Source organism: Punica granatum, chromosome 3, assembly GCF_007655135.1.
Source record: "Punica granatum isolate Tunisia-2019 chromosome 3, ASM765513v2, whole genome shotgun sequence".
Taxonomy (NCBI): domain Eukaryota; kingdom Viridiplantae; phylum Streptophyta; class Magnoliopsida; order Myrtales; family Lythraceae; genus Punica; species Punica granatum.
This window is the reverse complement of record NC_045129.1, coordinates 1,085,236-1,102,601: the sequence shown is the minus strand read 5'-3', so window position 1 is coordinate 1,102,601 and position 17,366 is coordinate 1,085,236. Positions and strand designations below refer to the sequence as shown.

The window sequence follows — 17,366 nt, the reverse complement described above, 5'->3', positions numbered from 1 at the left end:
GCTGAATCATTAATATTACGGCTTTATGAAGAAGCAAATTTTAAATAAAAAGAAAAAAAAAAAGAGAATGAAACTGAATCAGGTCTCGGGTCATCAAACTGCACAGACAATATATATGTACAAAAATATAATTAGAAAATAATATGTACACATTTCCCTCCATCATGCATGTCTGCCAGAAGAAGAAAGCAAAAGGGGGATCAGGAAGCTTGAGCAGGTGAGACTGGGGTGGAAGTACCCGGTAACATTGCCACCGTGACTACAAAATATTCAGAGTCAATCGGGAGATCGGACAGGCTTGGCGCGAATCCCAAACTCAGAGCCAACTTCTCAATCTCCGCATCCGATGCCGTCCTATCTTTCTTGTTGGACCTCGGGGCTGATGATGGCTTCACGACTCGCCGCTCTATGTGGACGATTAGACCGACAATGTAACTGGGTCGGCTCTGAAGATGGTCCGTGAATAAGGCCACAGACTCGGCGGACAAATAATAGTTAGAGCTATTCCTATTTATTGCCACGTACTGACCCCAAGAGTTGAGCACAAAGGCAGCTATCTCGTGGACTTCAAGGTGGCCAAACGATATCTTTTCCTTCTTTGCCTGTAGGTGGAGACTCACACTATCAGTGCTCGGAAAACTTGGTTAAGCTGAGAATTAGCTTAAACAACAAGTAATATACAAGGGCTGCTAAAAGATTTTGTCCTTTAACCTTCATCTAAGCTTTGCCTGCGCGAAAAAGTAGAGAAGATATACAGTACCTGCTTCTCTAACTGGTGCTTTGTATATAGAGCCTTGATCATCTCTTTCTTGTCTTCCAATTCCTTCCTGAGCTGTTCATTTGCAGCTTCGAGCTTTGGGAACTTGTCAGGCTGCTCGTCCCGATGCATTGACAAGAAACCAACTCTGTCTGCAAGAATCTGGATACACTTTTGGAGCTCAGCACTACCATCATCTTCTTTTTCGCTCATCGAACTGAAATTACAAAAGCAAGCAATCAAATTTCATAAGGCTGCATTTTTATGCCACTGAAATTCACAAGAGAGAATCTGCTAATGAACTTAAATCATAAATAAACTATCAATCTCATTCAGCAAAGATGGATATCCTGCCCTTCACTTTTCTTTAATTTGCCAATGTTGCAGATCAAACACTAACAAATCTTGACTCTAGATTTATATCAAGAGATTTTTTCTCTCAGCAACTTCAAATGCATTGATCAAGTAAGACCATGCTCCTGTTTTGGTGGAAAGACTTATTTGCAAGTGAACAGAAAGCAAGAAGCAAAGAGAACATGAAGAACTAGGCAGAAAGCAACTCACTGGTGCAGAGATTGAGCCAGCGCCTGCAGGGAATCGGCAAAATCCACGATACCCCCAGAATTGTAAAGACAGGTCCGCAGTCTCTCAAAGAGAGTGCACATTTTCACAGCGGATGCCCGAAGTGCGCTGTATTCTGAAGCTCTTCGATTGGCTGCACAAAGATGGGTTTGTGCTTCTTCTCTTGCTTCATGCAAGCAGTTCTCAAGGTGAGCGCAATTCATCTGGTTCACAAAGCAATAACACGGTTATAAACTATCCTACAGAGAAAGTTATGCAGGTGCTTCAAAAGTGGTGAATTCATACAAAAGAGAAGATTCACTAGGATATGACTACGGGTCCTAGATGCCAGATGGGGTCGAGCATTTACATCTCAGCCAAAAACAACAAATAGAACGGATTAGTTCACCAGAAAAAGATACCTGAGATTCACCAAGAAGCTTCTGATTCACTTCCAACTCCTTCCTAAGCAAAGCAATCTCTTCCATGGCTGCTTTGAATCTGCTTTCCGTTTCACTGAGCTGACTCGACTTCCCAGCGAGGGAATTTTGCAATTCCAGCACACGAGCATCATTGATTTCAGAATCCATGATGGTAACAGCAACTGGCCCACAAGGCACAGCAATGCGTTCATTCATACTATGGGCACTAGAAATGCGGGACAAGCCCGACTGTCCCATAATCTTGTTATCTTTCTCCCCGTCATCATCCGCACACAGCTCATTGTGAGGCCGCTCCAGCAACAATGAATTAAGTGGAAAATCCAAAGTAGGGGAGTCCATCATATTGCCAAGCCCTCCTTCAGGTTCATCTAGCTGTCTATTATAATTACACGACTTCCTATCCACTGAATCTGAAACGCAAGAGACCTCATCCATGGACTCACTAGTATATATACAAGGCATGTGAATTTCACTGCCACCTGACCTGTTGCAATCAATTGCTGTTACAGGAGGTTCAGCTGCATCCTCACTGCTTGAAGGCTTCGGATCTTGCAAATATACCTGAGACAGTTTCTGCTCCAATTCATGAATGCGCTTCTCGTAGGAGAGACACTGCATCTGCTTCATCTTTAGCATATTGTTGAGATGTTTGGCATATTCATCTTTCAAATGCAAGGCTTCAGATGTCTTCTCTGCAGCATTCTTTAATGCAGACTCCACTTTACTATCATCCAGGGACTCATAATCAACAAGAGGAGAGATTGAACATATAAGAGCTACTGCTGAAGCATATTCAGCTTTTAGTTTTGCATTCTCAACCTCCATTTTGCAAGTCCCAGCAACCTCTACCAGTTCAGAGCCTTCAAGGAGCTCATCGAAGTTCTGAAGGTCTAAGGATCCCCCAGCAAGCTCTGCAGATTCTGCCGAACGAGGGGAGTCACTTGAGACGATAAGTGAACCCTTTAAGCTCCCCTGCTTCTCCAACTTAGAGGGAATTCCAGTAAAATAGTCAGGCGCATATAGATCAAGGTCTTGAATGTCAATATCAAGTAAATTAGTATCAAAAGGAGCAATGTTGACATCACACTGGTTAGGTGTATCAAACAATCCCATGGATGCTAATATATCTGCAGGTATGAATGAGCTCTGCTCCTTCAAGAACTCCTCCCGTCTACTGACCTCAGCTTCCCTCTTTATTGCAAGCCTTTCAGCCAGCTGACCAGCTAGCCCCATGTAAAGTTTCATGGACGCCTTTCTGCGAACTATTTCAGCAAGACAGGCTCTATAAGCAGGTCCAATCCCACGGACCAACTTCAATTCCATGAAGAGATCATCTTGACGCACCATTGCCTCTCTGAAAACTGGAAACTGCAACCTGGCATCTTTGATCAAGCTAGATACATATGTAATCCTCTGCACGTAATTGTGCACGAAGATGTTCATTTCATTCTTCTTGTCCTTGCAAAAATTAAGCAGCTTATACAAAGCACGGTCACAGGCCTTCATTGTAGGCAGATGATTTTTATCATGGACATCATACATGGGACCCAAAGCTGAAACAGCATCATGAGGTCGAAGTGAAGAGGACAAATGGCCTGAAAGACAATCATCTACCAGTTTCTTCACTGTGTCGACATCTTTGCTGCATGAATAAATAGGCATAACAATTAATAATAGTTCAATGAAGCATCTCAAAGGTTGTACATCACAGAAGTGGAAGGATGCAAGTCAACTGTTGATTATCCATAATCAATCATAATGTTCTTAGAATTTCAAAGGTAGTTGAAAAGAATTATTTCTTTCACAAGCCCGTAAAACAATATTCAATTTCTAGAAGTGATCAGGTCAAATGACCATCAAGAGTACCCAACCTTTTTATTAATAACATTATCAGTAACAGTAACATTACCAAGCATCTCAAAGGATGCCATTTACAGAAGCAGAATGGTGTTGATTATCAAGCATCAGGCAACATATTGATTATCAATTATAACTTTCTCAGCATTTCAGCGGTACTTGAATTGGACTATTTCCTTTACAATCCATAAATCAATATTGAATTTCCAGAAGTCACGAGGACAAATGACCGTCAAAACTGCCCAAGCCTTAAACCCATTACGTCCCACCAACATTGATCATCTGTAATAATGCCGCAGTCTGCTGGATAGTCACCAAAGACTCTACCTAAACTAAGGTTGGCTCTAAGGGTGTGTTTGGGAGAGAGATGGAGGGAGAGAGAGAGGGAGATGGAGGGATTTGTATGGGAATTTCCCAAAAAAAACCCTCTATTGCTCTCCATTTCCCTCCATCTCCCTCCCTCTCCCTCCATTTTGGTTCCTCCCAAACATAGGGTAAGTGTTATCGACTTTCAGAAAGTTTCAAATATCAAATCCTATGCTTCCTTAGAAACATAACAAAGTCTACTTGCAGTTGTACTTAGCCCCGGGAACCAATGGTAGATAATAATCTTCACGCCAAAGGAAGGTGCGTAATCACCGGAGAGAACATATTTTGTATCACTCAGCTGAAGATCAACCAAATACAGATATCGGTAAGTGCTATCGCTTTCATTGCCCAGAATATTAACTATTTGCTACCAAGAAAGCAAAAAATATATAAAGAAAAAAAGAGAACTGCCTCGATATCATCCTTCATGAATATAAGAAAATCGAAATAGATCCTGAGGATGCGAGATTGATAATAGAAAACCAACCTGAGAGACTGCATGATGCTCCTCTGTTCATTGATATATTGATGATGCTGTCGGATTGATAGTTCCAAGTTAATAGGCAAGCAGGTTTTGCTGGCAAGTACATCCTCAACCCTGCGCTTGACTTCAACAAACATCTGCTTAAACTGAGAAACCTTATTTTCAAACTGCCTGTGGGAATTTTCACAGTTCTCCGCTGCCTTCTGGAGGTTCTCTTCCTTCACAAGATCCAGCAAACACTTGCAAGTGGGCATCTGTAAGGCAGGATGAAGCTTGACTGATTGCAGCCTATCCATATCCCGCCGGAAGTTAGATAGAAGATCGAAATGAACCCTGTGCTGCTGCAAATAGCGCTTCATGAATTCCGTGAAATTTTGGTTAATAATCCTGTAGTACTGTTCAAGGTTGGCTCTTGCAACCTCCAAGGCCCTCTCTTGCACCTTCTGCTCCCTGTAAAGCCTCTGGCAAGTCTCGTATCTTAACTGACTTCTACTGTAAATTGAATTCCCACAGTGATAATGGTGACGGAATTGCCGCTCGTACGAAGGCAAAGCCTTTAGAGCGGGGTCCAGGGCATCATCTAATGGGTGGGGCTTATGTGATGAGGATGGTGATGGTGGGTCCGCGACTTCAAGAGTCTCGACTCTCTCAAACGGAGGCGGAGGAGAATTGCTTTGCAGCCTTGCTTTATTGAAAATGAACACTTCCCGGTCATCAGACGGAAGCTTATAGGCTGAAAGCGGCCGCTGTGGCTCAAGCTTCATTTCCGAGCAAAGGACCAGCTGGTCATTGAAGTCAATCCCAGACATTGACTGGACAAACCGCATAATGGCATCAGTCGGTGTGGTCTCATCACATTCAACCTCAAATGAGTGCCCATTTTCAGAAATGTGGACAAGAAGCTTGCCCCCGTGGTTCGAACCATCACTCACACTCGAACTCATGCTATCAAGAACAAGGAGGAGAACAAACAAATCTCACCCCAACCTCCCCCTAATACAGAAAGCAACTCGAGCTTCGAAACACTTCAGGGCTGATGCAAATCCACGATTATGGGAATATTCACTGCACCAACCAACGAAAAATCCTAGCTTAATCAATAATCTTGAACGAAGACCACGGCCATCCGCCACAATAGCACCAGAAAGAGTACGGATAAGGCCAGGACTAGGAGGTCCCTCACAACACCGTTTTATCTCATCGGGGAACAGAATAACCCACGTTTCTCCCACAGTTTCCGCGCAGAACTACTTCCACGCAACGGAAAGGGAGAACAGGAAATCCCAAACAGAAATGGAGCGTTGAAGAATTTACAGAAGGAAAAGCCACCGACACCAACACCAGGAGACTGTACCGACGAGACAGATTGTCAACCTCGAACTAGATTTTCATACATAACTGCTCTGTCTGTTTGATTCATTCATCATTTCCTCTACCCCAAAGCTCAAAAGCTCGTTCGCCTCCCAGTCTCGACTCCGATGATTCTCCCTGATTAGAGAACTAATTCGAGGAGGAGCTTCTCGCGTAGGAAGTTATCGGATTAGGTTACCGGTGGCCGGAGGAAAGGACGGATGGAGGGAAGAGCCGAGCTTTCTCTCTCTGTCTCTTGAATCTGCAAGAGATCACAGCTCAGGAACAACCGTGGCGGGAGGAAGGAGGTGCCGTGGCTCTGTCGGCCCCAGCCGCCCTTATTTCTAGCGAGGGACTCCTTTCGGAATGACCCCGTAATTCAGAGAAAATTACAAACCGGACCCCGTGTGTTATTAAAATTGCACGTGCAGCCCATACTATGTTGATCCCACCTCATTAGTCACGTTCTTAATCTCCCTTCGGTGGGAAAGACGCAAAAGTCTCATTCGGGGCGATTCTCTCCACAGTAGTGCGTCGTCTAGCACCAATGCTTAATAGGTATTAGGTCGAGATTAGAGTGCTCAAAGGTGGACTTTTCGCTCGTTGTCTTCCTCATTGCACAATTCTTGTCGAATTAGAATGCACAAAAATCTCTCATTTTTTGCAATACGAGAATATTGCTTCCTAAGTGATAATAATCTCTCTAAGGCCAATTCCAACGTCTTTACGATCATCAAATCAACAATTTTGCTTTCTGATCAAAAGATGGTATAACGCAGTGGTGCAAGTTTTGTATATTAACGAAAGGGTTATAAGTTTGATATCCAATGAGATTGATCGTATCTGTTTATTAATTATTAGAATTTATATTTCACTGTACTGGGTATTAAGACTTCCATCGTAATAAAAAATAATGCCATGTCCAAGTCCAAGTGAAAAAACTTACTCTAATTGAATTTTTCTCGTCACTGGTGATTGTTCAATTTTTTTTCTTAGGAACACTAATCTAAGAGTAAAAATCAGACATATACAACTCCATAATATTTTCATAACAAATTGAAAATATTTTTCTTTGACTAATTTATGTTTGATTATGATCGCGATTTAAATCTATGGGAGTGAAATATGAAATCTATTTTATGTGAGAAATACTTAGATGAGTGTCACGTACATTTTAAATTTATATAACTATTCTTTTGAGAAAAATTAAAAAAAGAAATAGTTTTAAACTATAAATAAATTCGAACTTTTTATCACTTTTTTTTTGTTACGTATATTTCAAATCTATGTGCAAGAATTTCTCATTCCATTCAGGCCACGTGGCCGGAGCTTATTGGTGTCAACTGAGTACAAATGATCAATCACCAGGAGTGGGAGGGTCACGGATCAAACGGCCCAAGCCAGAACACTCACATGGGGAATGATGAGCCCTGACGGCGACGTTTCAACCTCCAAAGGAGGGATTCAAAGGAGGTTCCTGAGGACCGCCGCAGGGGATAACTCCCCCTCCCCACATACTGATGATGTCGGAAGATATAATTTTGTCGTGTTTTCATCGGCAATTATATAGAAGCTGACGTGGATTATCAGACATAGGAATCGGAATCTCCAGTGAATGTGGACAAGAGATCATACGTGCATGGAGAGGCTAATTGCTGTGCGGGTACTCTTGCCAAGAAGGATGTGAATCAGTTGGGGTAATTATATTTTTGTCCCTTCCTTTTTAAATTTAATTGCCTTCGGGGTGTTTCTGTATCCCGTTCTATTTCCGACTTTGATATCCCATTAACCATTGAATGAATGAAAGTTGCTTACTATTACCAAAATAAATATATATATATGTGCATGTGCATGTGAATCAAAGCAGAACCTTCCAGACCAAATCATAAGCAACACGAATGTCTGGGAGGAAACCATTCGTTTATGATATTAAAATCTTCACGATCGATAATCCGAACTATTCTCAAAAGAGTACTTGAAAGAATCTTACTCAGCATTATAATAACGGTTAATCGTGTACATTACGAAGGGGCCGTGGGCTCGTACACTTGCTCGTGTGTTTTTGTTTTGTTAGGCTGCTATCATTTTGTATGTGTAGGGCACACCAATCATGCGAATTTGCTTCGTTATTTCCAGCGGCCAATAATCATGGGTCGTGTGGAAGGGATAAAAGACCACAAGACAGACGGTTGTGATCGTCGAAACAAACGAAACCTCCACATGTAATTGACCATTCAAAGGAGTTCTATCACTTCACTGACAAATAGAAGGTAGAAGCCAATTAGGATTTTTCATCTACGCAATTCAATTAATATCTAATGGTAATTATATGTCTAAGTAAAAAACACGATCCCACTGTCAATAATCGAATACGATAATTTGACCATCCTTTTCTCGAGCTATTTTTCTTTATTTAAAGCTTAATTAATTAGGCTATGCTTTCTTATGGACCGAGTTAACCGTCCACTTGCTTCTACTCTTCACTCCCAAGGCCGCCAATGGAGTTGTTTTCACTTTTATGCCATTCCGTTTCGGTCAACGCAACACATTCATTCTCCCAAATAAGCTTCAATTTGGGCCTATGGGTATAAACATAATGCAGGGCCGAATGAGCGATCGTAAATGATCTATGGACTTTTAGGGAGACAAGAACGTTCCCTGAAATAGAAAATGAGTCATTTGGTATTTTCAATGCATCGAGTTACCGAGCCTTAGATAGAAGTTGGTTTGGTGGATCGGGTTTTCAAGGCGAATGCAAACCAATGTACTGTGGGTTCAATCTTGATGATTTGGTGGAGCATAAAAGAGAAAGGAAGCTGATTCCGCGGAAGAGTAGACCAACTTAATATGCCAATTGGGATATGCATGGACATGCAGAATGAACAATGTCGATCGTGTGTTCTTGGTATACAAGTAAAGGAGGACAGCGGAGAAAGTCCTCTGCGACATAAAATTATAGAAAACTTTTTTTCCCCCTGAATGTGTACTCAATCAGTTGAAGGAAAAGAAAACAAAAATAACGAAATAAAATAAGAGATAAAAAAGAAATTCATTATTAAATAAGATCTAAAATTTGAGTTTTGTGAAATAAAATAAAATAAACGAAATAAAATAAGGGATAAAAAAGAAATTCATTATTAAATAAGATTTGAAGTCCGGGAAAAAAAAGTTATTGACCGAGGGAACTTTACATTCTATTTGGTTTTGCAATCTAATTTTAAGATTTTAAATTATAACTTTAACTCTATTCACTACACAATAAAAATCAACTCTTTTAATTCAAAAAGATGGACCCTATATATAAATCCACATACAACTCTATTATACTCAATTCAATTTTTTATAATAAATTCTCTAAATTATTTATTATTTTTTTAACAATTCAACAATACAATCATTATACAACTATCAATTTCTCTTAACTATTCATTACTTTTTCTCATAATTCAACGACACAATCATTACAACCCAATTAAAATCAAAATTCAACTCTACTTAACTCTAAAACCAAACATACCATTACCTTTTACTAGATTGATCTAAATTCGAACTTAATTAGTTGGGATTGAAACAAGTGCTGAAATTCGTAATTTCCGTATTATTAGAAGGGAATGATTTCATTCCATTTCATGTCACGCATAATTGTATTTCCTAAATAAGCGGTCCGTTCTTCCTGTGTGGGCCCCGCACGTGCAGAGCGCATGCCGGTATTTGTCCGTGAGCCATCCTCGTGGTATGGTGTCTGCTGGGGGCTGTCAGATTAATGATGCCGGCGGTGTAGTGCGGCGGATGTGAGGCTGAGCTCAGCCGACCCAACTACCCTTCAACAGCCTTTCTTTCCCTTCTATTTTTAGCAACCCGCAAGCGCCGCCCGCCGCCACCACCACCACCACTTCTCATTGGGTTGGGACTACATATTCTCATTTTCCTGATCAGTCAAAAGACTACTTTTCTCATCCTCGGTTCGGAGATGACCCCTACAAGGAATCCGACATCGTGGGCCGTGGTCCTCCTCCCCATCCTGTTCGTCCTCTTCCTCCCCAATCCCCAGCTGGGTCTCTCTCTCTCCTCCTCCTCCGCGTCAGTGGGCCCACTTGTCCAGCAGCAGCTCGACAGAATCCTTGAGCTGCCGGGTCAGAGCTTCAACATCAGCTTTGCCCACTACTCCGGGCATGTCACGGTCAACGAGGAGTCCGGGAGGGCCCTGTTCTACTGGTTCATCGAGGCCGAGGAGGATCCCGATTCCAAGCCACTGGTTCTTTGGCTCAATGGAGGTCAAAGACTGAAACTTGAAAATCTACCCGAAACTTCAGTTTTGCACAAAATTTGATGTCTTCATCAATACGGCTGCCCTGCTTAGCTTTGTTTGTAAAGACAGAAAATTTTGACTTTGACTTTTCACTTTTGCGTTTAGTGGTGATTTACTTCTAATGATCTTTTTGTTTATTTGATTGGTTGATGATTCTGCTCCTCCTTTTTATGGGTACTATTGGTTTGCTAAGCTTACGCAGAGAAATTGGCAATTAGCCTCGTTGCCGTACATTGCTTGCCTTCCGTCCAGGAACTATGAGAGAGTTGAAGTTAAAATGTTGCGCTTGTCTAACTTAACCGGTCTGTTAGTGCCCGAACTACACATTTCTGAGCAGGAGGGTCTTGTTTGCTTTAGGACCGGGATGCTCGTCCATTGCTTACGGGGAGGCAGAGGAAATAGGCCCTTTCCATATCAGACCGGATGGGAAGACCCTTTATTTGAATCCTTACTCTTGGAATAAAGGTATCAAACTTCTGAACATATACCCTGTTCTGATGTCTTTCTATGTTTTTCCCATCTCGAATCTTAAACCAAGATGAAAGTTGTAGCTGGAAGAGTGATGCATTATAGCTTTTTATCTTTGTATGTCTTCTCAATTGTTTGCAGAATGCAATGTTATTAACTAGGTTTGTCTTACTGTATTCTGACAGTACTCTGACTTTGCAGTTGCCAACATATTGTTTCTCGACTCCCCTGTTGGAGTTGGGTTTTCTTATTCAAATAATTCCTCCGATTTGCTGGATAATGGGGATAAAAGGACTGGTAGTTTTCTTTTCTAATCCTTACTATCCTCTTTCTCACTTCCATCTACTTAATACTTACCAACTAATATGCATCCATCTATTTAAATCGTTCATTCAGCTGAGGATTCGTTGGAGTTTCTGTTGAAGTGGTTTGAGCGCTTCCCGCAGTACAAGGGGAGGGAGTTTTATCTCACAGGAGAGAGCTATGCAGGTCCCCATTCTCAGCTATTGTTCTACTTCCACTTAATCCTATGATAGTGTATATGAGAGTGTCGGCTTTACAAGGCTTCAAGTTTGCCATTTTAAGCTCTCTGATCCCCTGTCAGGTCACTATGTTCCTCAACTTAGCAAAGCCATCGTAAATTACAACAAAGCAAAAGGTGAACAAGTGATCGATATAAAGGGTTATATGGTAAGTTACCTAATCCCTACTCCTGTGCTTTCTGTTTGTTTTTTTTTTTTTGGAAAACTGTCCTCAGTTTCGGTTTTTCTTCTCTTGTAAAACGTCTGTGAGGAAGTTAATGAATGTCAAAGGATGTTTCAGGTGACGAATACTTCGTTGAAATGAAAAACTCAAAATGCAATCTTCAAGAACATAAAATCAGAAAACTCGTATGGATTAATAGGCTTGCTTTATTGCATTGCAGGTGGGAAATGCTTTGACCGATGATCTTCATGATCACCTGGGAGTTTTCCAGTTTATGTGGTCAGCCGGTCTGATATCTGATCAAACATTCAGGAAGCTAAATATTCTCTGCGATTTCCAGTCATTTATTCATACCTCGGATTCATGTGACAAAGTTCTCGATATAGCTAGTGAAGAGCTCGGGGATATTGATCCTTACAGCATCTTCACTCCTCCTTGCCCTTCTAATAACAGCCAGTCGAACCAGATTCTTAAGAGGATAAGAGTGAGTTTGATTTTTTCTACCCCCCTGGAAAGTTATAGCTTCCATTCATGCAGTCTGAGCACTTTTCTGAAACTTACATTTCAAAGGTATGGAAATTTGTCGTAATGGTTTAATGGATTATCCTTAAAACCAATTTAATAGGCAGTCGGCCATGTCAATGAGAAGTATGATCCTTGCACGGAGAAGCACTCGGTTCAATACTTCAATCACCCTGAGGTCCAACAGGCGCTTCATGTGAACAAGAACTTTGCTCCAGCTAAATGGGATACCTGCAGGTATAGCATTGTTGCCACATGTATAGCATTATTGCCACTTTGTTCTGCAATCGATAATGGAAGATCAAAAATCATAAGCTGCACACCGGAACATTATCAACATCATCACCCCATTCACATTCACCGCTGAAAACACGTTGGTCTGGCATAATACAATGGCATATTGTGAAGTTCTCAATACTATGACTTTTGCATGCTGTCAGTCCATGGCATGTCAGTAAAGTTCTTGATAAGGTCACTTCTGCATATTGTGGGTCGATGAACTTTCGTTTCGCGTTTCTTATCTTCTTTTACTTTGGTGCAGAAATTCTACTGTGTCAACCTTTTACTAGCATTTTGTGTCAACGATCTCACTAATGAAGCGGCAGTGATTTTATAGCTTGACCCTTCTTTTTTGTTTTCTTGTAGTGAGCTAGTCAATTCGAACTGGAAGGATTCTCCTCGAACGGTGCTCGATATCTACCGGGAACTCATCCATGCAGGACTAAGGATATGGATGTTCAGGTCCCTCTCACCTTCACATTATCTCAATCTAACCATTGTGGTGTTTTGGTGTAGATTAGAACTTATGTCAGTAACTAATTCCCATTAACTTCTCTGCCATTGCAGTGGTGATACTGATACTGTTATCCCGGTGACGTCCACCCGTTACTCCATAGACTCTCTGCATCTCCCCACCACGAAGCCATGGCGTGCTTGGTATGATGATGGGCAGGTAAGTCCTTTTCTCGCGGAGTTTTCATTCAGTCGAAAGTAAAGAAAAAACAAGAGCAAACATGCTCTGCATTTAAAGAACACAATACACGCAGACTGATACCGGTTTTACTCTGCTCCTTTTGTAAATAAGAAAGGACAACCATCAATATCCGGAAACAAAAGTGCTCAATTCTTCTACTAATCTCAATTTTCGTCAAGGAAAAATCAATGGAAGATAGAGTGATAATGGCTACATGATTTCTCTGCGGTTAAACTTATCACGGTTTCACCAAGAATAAGCTTGGAACTGTAGAAATTTCCATCGCCGGGGATATCCAGTTGATTTCTCTTTTTCATGGAAAATGACGCTGCACGAAACAGAAACTCTTTGATACTTAACAACAGAACTTTTCCTTGTTGATTTATGGTTTATTCAAATTGTTACAGGTCGGAGGGTGGACCCAGGAGTATGAAGGGCTTACCTTTGTGTCTGTAAGAGGAGCAGGGCATGAAGTCCCTCTGCACAAACCAAAGCTTGCTCTCTCGCTCATCAAGGCCTTCTTAGCGGGATCTTCCATGCCTTCACTTCAACTCATCAGCGATTCTTGAGAAAGAAGCTTCCTGGTTGATCCTTACTCATTCCGAGACAAGAACTGTCTCCTTTCGGGTCACAGCAAATTCAAGTCGTGAAATATCTGAACTGTGTTAATAATGTAGGAAAAGTTTGAGGATCTTGCTGTTTCTCGAGCGAGGACAGCCAAACAATTATGTACTTTAATTTTACCAGAATCACAGAAAACAATCGAACATTTATATTCTCATTAGAAGAAATTATATCAGCTGATGAGACAAATTTTCAATACATACAGCAATTAAATAATGTTAATCAGGTTATGTACAAAGGTGGTCAGACTGAGATACAACAGCACAGCTAACTACTGCTATTACAGGGAACATCTTGGGATATAATTACACTATTATCATTTTTGCAAGATGGGTCTTGAACCAACCGACACCTGACTTTAACAGCAGCTATACCTCCAGGAACTGTGAACTCCTTGGCAGGGATCAGGGCTCAAGTGATTCAGGTGCTGATGTAATGGCTAATGTGTATGCAGTTACAAGGATCAAAGATTGTGACAATGGTAACTCTGCCAGGCAACCTGTTTTGAGAAACTCTCTGTGAAATTGAAACTGGGAATTTAAATTCAAGCTCACAAAGGAATATGTGGTCCTGTTTTCCTCGTTAAACACAACATAAGGTATCATTGTTAGATTAGAGTTCCAGAAAATCGGGATTTCGATGAAAGCATGAAATTTTTAAAAGAAAAGGATGTTGACTATCTAGTTTCTAAATCACAATGCCGACAGCCTGCTGAATTGCAGAAAACTGAAACCGTAGTGTGCATCGAATTCAGACTTCTAGCCATACACCATGTCAACTGCCTTCAGAATCAGCAAACCCATCACAGAACAGTGTTCCTCAGAAAAACATACCAGGCAAAATAAGTTGAGCAACTTCAATATTATATTCCGAAAAAGCCCATATTACATATCACCTCAAGAGACAGGGCGATCGTGCAAAAACTTTAAACTTAAATTAGCGCATTGCTGAGCATGCCTCTCTCCTTAACCTTCTTTGCCTTCCACCTCCCCGCGTCCACATTTTTGACATCTGCTTTATCCTCTAATAGCACGTTGCATTGCTGCAAGTATGCAAATACATCCACGCGCCACTTAAATGCGGTCTCCATCAAGAGGAAAGTTGACGGATCACTAGATACTGTTTAAAGAGACATTTCTCAGAAGTAAGAGATAAATATCATTCAGAGCTGCTTATTCAAAAAAGTATATCATTGGGAGCTCCAAGATCTTCCCTATCAATCAAGCCTCAATATTACCATTGATCCCCTTTTCCTTAAGTTCCTCACATCTTTATACTTAAAATGACTTGTTCAAATATCCGGAGATGCAAGTTCACTGACCAGCATATGTCTCTTAAGGACCAAAAGCACGTGAACAAATTTATTACCTTATGCACATTTGGGTTTGCTCTTGTGATATAGCCTTTAACGCCATGCTACTTCCCAAGATCCATGATCCGATTGTATAAGAAGGTAAAAAGATGTCCACCCTTGTCTACTATAAGAAATTATTGAAACTATTAGCATCGCCACTTGGTGCCATCATTCTGTTTAAAAAGCCTGATATACATTATTCAGGTGCTTTATACGAGCTTAAAGCTTTTAAGATAAGTAGTCACCTTACGAAATTCCTTTGGGAACTTCAAACCGTCATTACTAGTTTCTAATAAATAAAATAACGAGAGGAAATGGAAATTGATATCAGCAAAGCCATAGGGGTTGTGGCTGATCCGAGTACCTTGATTTTTTTTTTACAGTACTCGGACCTTATCCTATGTTCCAAGATTTTGGAACTGGACCCTCCCTGTGGGACCTAGAAATGGAACCTGAATTATACTACAAGTTCTGGATAACCTGTTGGAACCTATAACTATTTCTTCTATTTTGTTCTCTTCAAACACAATAAATGAAATAAAATTAAAATAAAAAAGATCTCACTCAAAATCACGCAAACACATAATGTTGACATAGATTAATCGAATCACATCCATCCATCCACAGCATTAAAGAATTTTATAGATCTCCTTAGGATTATATAGTAGACAAAGCAAATAAGCGATTAAAAGATTATATGTAGCCATTTAGCAAAAAAGGATGATGTAGCTCTCCTTAGTAGACAAAACAAATAAGCTCTCCTTAGGATTTTTTAGCTACTACATCGCATATAGAGAATTATGTAAATATAAAATAATTTTGTTCAAAAAAAAAAATAGGTCCCAGATACAGGCTCAGTGGGTACCATGTATGTTGAACCAGAACTGGAACCTATTTTCAACCAGTTCCTTAAATTATTACCCAACAGGCTCCGAGTATACCGCACTCGCCGCAAAAGGTAAACCATACAACTGTTTTCATTTTCTCAGGGGAACCAGGATCAGAATATCAGGACAGGACTAAAATATGCTTTTCCCAAGGAGGAAGAAAGCAAGGATAGGTTGGTTGGATAAATTTCAATGGGTGGGAAAACTTGGATTGAACTCTCAATCAAAAGATTTTGAGTTTGCATAACAGACCGATAATTTTGCTTGCCATTTTGGGAAATAATACTTTTCACCTGAAAACAAGCAATTCTTTTTTTTGCAAAATAAAATTTTGAATCCGCAGATAAGTGACTGAAATAATTGTTTGGTCAAGCACTCTCTTCATGTTTCACCAAGTAACAACAATTAAGAAGGCAAAGCACCGTAACATCAGAAGGTACGTGCCTACTTTTATTCTGAGTGAGTCAATATCCCACCTTGGTCATGAAGCTCCTTTGACTGTCCAAGAACGCAATAGTCTCTGGGGTCAGGTGCCATCAGATCCAACAAACAGAATCAACTCTTCATTCATCAATTTCATAAATCTCATGAAAACTGGAATCGAGGGATGGCCTGTAACCGGCATCTCTCATTTCCATAGCTAGTCCAGCCAACATATCGTAAATTTCATCACGTTGCTGGTGCTTCTGATCCCTCGACCCAAAATAATTCACAGTGCCTTTGAAATCAATCCAACTTTGCCCAACATCTTTGCGTAGACCCTTTTCCTCATCTCTTCCCTTAATCTGTTAACACTATCCCAGTGGCCTTGGTCTGCATACATATTAGAGAGCAGCACCTTGTAGCCTGACACGTTCTTTTCCATTCCCATTTTGTCCAATTTCTTGCAAATTGTTCAGCCAGTTCAAGCTGCCTATGAGTTCTACAAGCACCAAGGAGAGAACCCCAGATAGCCAAGTTGTTAGCTCTTCACCCAAGTCATTAAAGAACTCAAATGCCTCATACACTCTTCCAACTCTACCTAAATATCTGCAATGCAACAAAAGTGCTCTATCCATGGCTTAATATTATACTCACTCTCCATTGACATCATATCTTAAATCCTTCATCTACTAAACCAGCATGACTGCATGCAGACAAGACTGCCACAAAGGTAATGGCGTCAGGTTCAATACCTAAATGCCTCATAGAGAGAAAAGAAAGTGATTTCTCACCCATCCGTGTTGACCATAACCCTGTATCATTGTGGTATATGTCACAGAATTCTTTTCTGTAGTCATACTAAATACATTCTCAGCATCCTTGATAACACCCAATTGGAGTACATGTCACTGAGCTGTGCCAACAAACACATTTTGGTGTGCAAGTGCGATAGAAAATCCGTGGACTTGCTTACCAAAACTTAATTCCCAAGCGCATTACAAGCTGGAAGAACCGATGCGACTGTGATAGCATTAGGATTTAGACTGTTATCAAGCATCTGCCGCAATGTGGCAAATACTTCTTTCCGCCAACCCATTTTGAGCATACCCAGAAATCATAGCATTCCATGTAGCTAGATCTCTGTCGCTCATGTAGTTACTGTCAAAGACATTCGTGGCATTTGAAATTGAACCGCATTTTGCGTACATGTCTATCAGGTAACTACCCATTCCCTCAAATTGCAATGCATGCCTCAGGAGATATGCATGGATCTGCTTACC

General features: G+C 40.8%; 3 protein-coding genes across 6 annotated transcripts in view; 1 reads left to right on the top strand and 2 right to left on the bottom strand.

Moving 5' to 3' along the window:
* Positions 1-2: 2 nt before the first annotated feature.
* LOC116200052 (autophagy-related protein 11) lies at positions 3-6,155 on the bottom strand. Its single transcript, XM_031530719.1, has 5 exons — positions 4,475-6,155; positions 1,741-3,403; positions 1,322-1,542; positions 761-974; positions 3-602 (listed from the first exon to the last, which is right to left on the bottom strand). The coding sequence occupies exons 1-5, from the start codon at positions 5,413-5,415 to the stop codon at positions 201-203; spliced, it is 3,441 nt and encodes a 1,146-aa protein (XP_031386579.1). The 5' UTR covers positions 5,416-6,155; the 3' UTR covers positions 3-200.
* Positions 6,156-9,521: 3,366 nt separating this feature from the next.
* Positions 9,522-13,638, top strand: LOC116200102 (serine carboxypeptidase II-2). The gene is made up of 10 exons (XM_031530805.1): positions 9,522-10,095; positions 10,488-10,595; positions 10,800-10,895; positions 10,995-11,087; positions 11,203-11,288; positions 11,524-11,787; positions 11,929-12,062; positions 12,471-12,566; positions 12,672-12,777; positions 13,206-13,638. Exons 1-10 carry the CDS (start codon positions 9,792-9,794, stop codon positions 13,365-13,367), a joined length of 1,449 nt encoding a protein of 482 aa, XP_031386665.1. The 5' UTR covers positions 9,522-9,791; the 3' UTR covers positions 13,368-13,638.
* A 418-nt stretch (positions 13,639-14,056) lies between these two features.
* The window catches only part of LOC116200101 (pentatricopeptide repeat-containing protein At3g22150, chloroplastic), a 10,113-nt gene continuing 6,803 nt past the window's right edge, over positions 14,057-17,366 (bottom strand). For 3 of the 4 annotated variants that reach the window (XM_031530803.1, XM_031530804.1, XM_031530801.1), the window contains exon 3: positions 14,057-14,541. The gene's annotated coding sequence lies outside the window, so the exon portion shown is untranslated. The remainder of the gene's footprint in view (positions 14,542-17,366) is intronic. The other variant, XM_031530802.1, reaches the window with a different exon arrangement.

Coding starts and splice junctions, on each gene's coding strand:
- LOC116200102 (XM_031530805.1), top strand. CDS start 9,792: ATGACCCCTACAAGGAATCCGACATCGTGGGCCGTGGTCCTCCTCCCC. Junction 11,088..11,202: donor CACAGGAGAGAGCTATGCAG/GTCCCCATTCTC, acceptor ATCCCCTGTCAG/GTCACTATGTTCCTCAACTT. Junction 12,778..13,205: donor CTTGGTATGATGATGGGCAG/GTAAGTCCTTTT, acceptor AAATTGTTACAG/GTCGGAGGGTGGACCCAGGA.
- LOC116200052 (XM_031530719.1), bottom strand. CDS start 5,415: ATGAGTTCGAGTGTGAGTGATGGTTCGAACCACGGGGGCAAGCTTCTT. Junction 1,543..1,740: donor AGCTTCTTGGTGAATCTCAG/GTATCTTTTTCT, acceptor TTTGTGAACCAG/ATGAATTGCGCTCACCTTGA. Junction 603..760: donor AGCACCAGTTAGAGAAGCAG/GTACTGTATATC, acceptor CTCCACCTACAG/GCAAAGAAGGAAAAGATATC.